This window comes from Falco biarmicus, chromosome 5 (genome assembly GCF_023638135.1).
Source record: "Falco biarmicus isolate bFalBia1 chromosome 5, bFalBia1.pri, whole genome shotgun sequence".
Classification (NCBI taxonomy): domain Eukaryota; kingdom Metazoa; phylum Chordata; class Aves; order Falconiformes; family Falconidae; genus Falco; species Falco biarmicus.
The window spans coordinates 84208847-84213517 of record NC_079292.1 but is presented as its reverse complement, the minus strand read 5'-3'; the positions used below and the strand labels follow the sequence as shown (position 1 = coordinate 84213517).

The 4671-nt window shown below is 53.4% G+C and overlaps 1 protein-coding gene across 1 annotated transcript; it reads right to left on the bottom strand.

Moving 5' to 3' along the window:
• Positions 1-4249, bottom strand: LOC130150183 (homeobox protein NANOG-like). Its single transcript, XM_056340855.1, has 4 exons — positions 4057-4249; positions 3408-3676; positions 2555-2644; positions 1-2070 (listed from the first exon to the last, which is right to left on the bottom strand). The coding sequence occupies exons 1-4, from the start codon at positions 4223-4225 to the stop codon at positions 1654-1656; spliced, it is 945 nt and encodes a 314-aa protein (XP_056196830.1). The 5' UTR covers positions 4226-4249; the 3' UTR covers positions 1-1653.
• Positions 4250-4671: the final 422 nt, after the last annotated feature.

The following is a 4671-nucleotide window of genomic DNA, read 5'->3' as shown; positions in this document are numbered from 1 at the left end:
ATAAAACATGGTTGAGATCACTGCAAGAAAACTTTAAGAAAAATTGTTCTGGAACAACAAGTGTTTGCCTCCTTTGCAGTGACAGTTTAACTATGACATACAACCCTTGTGCAGACAGCTGAAGACAGGGTTGCAGTAAAAACTGGTTAGGTTGCCCTAACCACAAAAGAACCCTACCACAGAAATATTTATGCTTTTACCACCTCATTTATTCTTGCCAGCTCATGCCATTTTGTATTCTTGGGCAGTGGCAGACTGGACTCTACTACACATCTTCATTCCACAGCTGACTTCCAGTTTCTCCATACTGGAAAGGATTCAGTTATTTTAAAATAGGAAACTGAAAATTTTAATTGGCATTTTCCTCATTTTGTCTAACTAGGTTTCTCTAAACTCCTTGCCTTCCCCCGGGGCTTAGGTACTTCTGCCAGATGAGACAGCCAGTGCCCTTTCCAGCAAAATAATACAGAAGAGATTCAACTAAGCGCTGGGGAAGAAACAAAAATCTTACCAGCTTAACACTCTTAAAACTGGGACTAGACAAAAGAGCAGAGAACAATCCTGCTCTAGCCCCTTGGATGACAACTCCACTGGGATCCAACAGGATTCCGCTGCCCCAACATCCAAGTTCCAGGATAAGTGACATTAAAAAATCACCAAGTTCTTTACCTAGCTGCCTGCCGCTACTCCAGAGGAAGCAGCACTGCAGTGGGTGCTGTGTTTGTGAAAGTGCTAGGGGGTCATCACGTACAGATAAGCAGGCTGTTCTCACCACCCCAAAGATGACCACACACAACCACTCTTCACACTTCCAGCAATGGCACTTCAGGCTACCCTCTGCTGCAATTCACAGGCTGGAACAAGCCAACAGTCTCTCAGCAGAGATGTAGAAAGGCAAGATCTAAACTGGGTGGGGACAGTCCCAGAGACACCATCCCGAATGAGCTGACAGGGACAAATTAGCAGCTTTAAAACCCAAAGTTTCCTTGTGAGATACAAGCAATACTTTACCCCACTTTCTCTCCTCTGCTCCTCCCTCCTCTCCTATGTACACAGGAGGGCAGCAAGCAAGGGGCAGACACTGCTGACCTCTCCAGGAACAGCTGCTGAGAGTAACTGGATCAAGTCATCTGAAATCAGATGATCTCATGTAGCTTTTTGGCTAGGGAGGAGAGGATGGAGATGAAGAACCAATTAGCAGTTAGCTGAGGTAGCAACAGAAATAGGCAAGACAGCAGGAAAAATTCTGGGCTACAACAGGGTATTTCTGGGAGAAATATGCTGAAGTATGGGGTTTCCTTCTCCAGCAAAGCTCTGCTGCAAGACACCTGCTACAGGAGCAGCAGAAGGTGAGACCTGGACAGCAAACACGGACTTTTGCCACCTCTGCTGCTTCTGGCTGTGGCATTGCACATTCCCCTCCATGAATGAAGTTCCATCTATCCACACACAAAACACCCTTGCCAAGGGTTAGCTATGAACAGACAGGTGCCTTTAAACAGAAAGCTAGCCCAAGGCAGCAGGGTGCTGAGCCCCACCAACGGTTAAAATGGGAGGAAGGGCAAGAGAAAGGAACAGAAACTGGATCCCTGAGTCAAGGCCCTAGAAACCTCATGACAGAAAACAGGAGAAGGGAGACAAAAATACTTAGACCTAAGACTCATAACCACCCTGGGTCCCCAGGGGATGCCAAGGGGCCTGGTACTGATGCCATACAGGAGAGCCTGAGAACGGTGTGCCACTGTCAGAGGTGCTCGGGAAGCTGTAGGTGTCTTCTGACTCCAGGCTGACATAATCCACATCAGCAGGGTAGCCGTGATAGAAGTTCATCTGCTGGCTTAATAAACCCATGGCTTGCTGGGTATTGCAGCTTGTCCCACCTTTTCCAAAAAGCCCTTCATCCTCCACAGCCATGAACGAGTACAGGCTCTGCCCATTCCCATAAGTCTGGCCACTGCTGAAAGCCTGGTGCATGTTGGTCACAGCCTGAAGGTTTCTGCTGGCACTCACAGGGAAGCCCTGGTGAAATGTGGGGGTTATATCCAGGTATGCAGCCTGATGAAACCCATTCTAGGAGAGACAGAGAAGGCTGTTCAGTAATGCAGAGCACCGCAGCAACCGTCATCCTGCCGGGTAGGCCCTCCTCTCTTCTCTGCTCCCTCCCCCAAGTCAAACAATAGCGTCTTTTTTGTACTCATTGTCCTCACTATAGACTAATAATAGCAGAGATGACGAGATCTTAAGCTAGTAATCACCAGCTCAACATGTCTGGGAGCACCATGCTGGTGATAAAAACCAAAATAGCTAAAGAGGACCAGCAAGGCGTTTCTCCAGTTTCAACCGGGAGATAAGTGAACTGGAAACAAAGCTCTTTCAGTGCCAGGGCAGGCTTAAAAGAGATGCCACTGTAAGCCCTATTATGAGAAATGCAACTAGATTTGTAGTATCAAGTCCCGTGCTTTGTTTGCATTAGCAGGTTGGACATGATGCACTTCTCCCCACAGATTGGGGGAATCATGTCTAGTAGTGATGGGGGAAGGGGGAATTCTCTCACCTGTGGTAGATACATCCCTTTTTCCATCCACTGAGTCTCCTTCTGGCAACGTTTAAATTTCATCCGTTGATTCTGGAACCATGTTTTCACCTAGAAGTGATGGGGAAAGGACACAGGGCATTAGAAATTCATCCTTAGAGCTTACTATGCATCCTAAAGATGTTTTGCCTTCTACTCCAATTCAGTTTCTGCTTGGCTTCTAATCCTGTCTGTCACTTCAGCAGCTAATGATCTGCAGCAGACCTGGATAGCCATAGAATCACAGAGCTGAGACATGAAAACTAACAGTGCTCAGAGCACTACTGGATCTTTCACGATGTCAAAAACTCCACCTGAAAGACAGGCAAAGAAAACTGCAGAAACACAGCTTGTACAGCAGCATCAGCATCTCATGGCTGCTGCCAAGATGAGTGCTGACTCCGGTGTGAGTCATTCCTTCAGTCAGACACAAGTAGCTGGTGGGGCAAGGACCCTCTCTCCAGGGAGAGACCCAGGTGCCACCGAGTGACAAAGGCAGCTTGCATAGCAGTGCGAGTTACCCGACTTTTCACATTCGGGGGCAACACATGTTCATACAGAGCAGTAACCTGACTGCACAGCCCTGCTCCATATGCACTTTCAAACACCTGCACGGAGTGGGTGGATAGCGCTGGAACCAAACATTAAGAGGAAGGCTGAGTCATAAGTTTTCACACCCTCTGCTCTTTCACATAAGCAATTGCATGAATAAGACCACGAAAGAAATTCGTCTCTAGGGTCTAACAAAAAAATAAAAAACCACCCCAAAAAAGCCTGCTTGCAAGGTAACTTCACACGAGGGATGTGACTCAGCTGCTCAGAGCAAGATGTTCACCTGCTTGTAGGTGAGCCCCAGGAGAGCAGCCAGCTCCCGGATCTGCTGGGGGCTGAGGTACTTCTGGGTCTGGAACCACTGGTGCAGGATTTGCAGCTGCCCCTGGGAGAAGGCTGTGCGGCTCTTGGCCTTCTTCATCATGCCCTCGCCTTCCTCCTTGGCCTTCTGCAAAGGGGCATGGGGAGATGGGCGCTCTGCGGTGGGGCTAGTGGCAGAGTCAGGGGTATAATGGGTGAGTGTCCCAGAGCTGGAGGAAGTTGGAGAAACATCTGGGGAGAGAGAACTGGGGTGAGTAGAGCGAGGCGGAGAAGGCTCAAAAGGCTTCGAAGTCCAGTTTCTCGGGAGAACTGCAGCGTTCGCATGCCCTGAGGACGTGCAGGGGCTCCGCTGCCACCACGCACCGACGCGGCCACAGGCACCCCGGCGGCAGCGCAACCGAGACCCCCTCGCTCGCTGCCCGCACCCCCACCCCGTCCCACCGGGCCGCGGGGGCCGCCATGCCCCGCTCCCGCCGCCGCATCCTGGCCGGGGGGCCCGCCCGTAGCACCGGCATCGCCCCCCACCCCGGGGCAGGAGGGACACCAGGAACACGACCACTGCCAGGGCGGCCCGATCGCTCCCCCGGGGCCAGCCGGGCCGGGGCGCCTACCTGGGTGGCTGGGCGTCTTCTCCGCCGCGAGGAAGGGGAGGGGGTCCGCCGCCGCCGCCTCCTCGGCCGGCACGCAGTCCATGCTCCCTGGAGAGAACCAGAAGTAGTCCCCATACATGACCGCGTCGGGGTAGGGCAGGTAGGGCGGCACGGCCAGGTGGGCACTCATGGCCGGGCCGGGGCTCCCAGCCCCGAGGAGGCGGCGAGCTGGCGGCGGCGGCAGGCAGCCCGCAGGCAGGTACCCCATTAGGCGGAGGTGGGGGGATGCTTTATGTCCTCCCCAGCCTGCCCTTGGCTGGAAGGGATTGTCATGGCCATTGTCATGTTAAAAGTCAGTTGATTGGAGGGGAGGGGCTTTGGGGGTATTCAGGGAGTGGGGGAGGGCTGGAACACCGGGCCCCGGCTCCCAACTTGCCTCCTGGGTGCCGCGGGGGGGTGGGGGCAGGCCGGTGCTGCCAGCGCACCCCTGCCCGCTGGGAGGGGGACGAAGGGGCTTGTTTCCCCCTCGGGGCCAGGAGGCCTGAGCAGAGCCGCCCGGCGAGTCGGCCGGGGCTTGGCAGACAGCCCCCACCCCCACATTTAACACTCGTGCTCCCCACCTCAGCCTCCCCAGCA

Excerpts from the sequence above, each read along its gene's own strand:
- LOC130150183 (XM_056340855.1), bottom strand. The coding sequence starts at position 4,225 with ATGAGTGCCCACCTGGCCGTGCCGCCCTACCTGCCCTACCCCGACGCG. Across the intron at positions 2,645-3,407 it reads TGGGGCTCACCTACAAGCAG|GTGAAAACATGGTTCCAGAA; the intron begins GTGAACATCTTG and ends CATCACTTCTAG. Across the intron at positions 2,071-2,554 it reads AAGGGATGTATCTACCACAG|AATGGGTTTCATCAGGCTGC; the intron begins GTGAGAGAATTC and ends TGTCTCTCCTAG.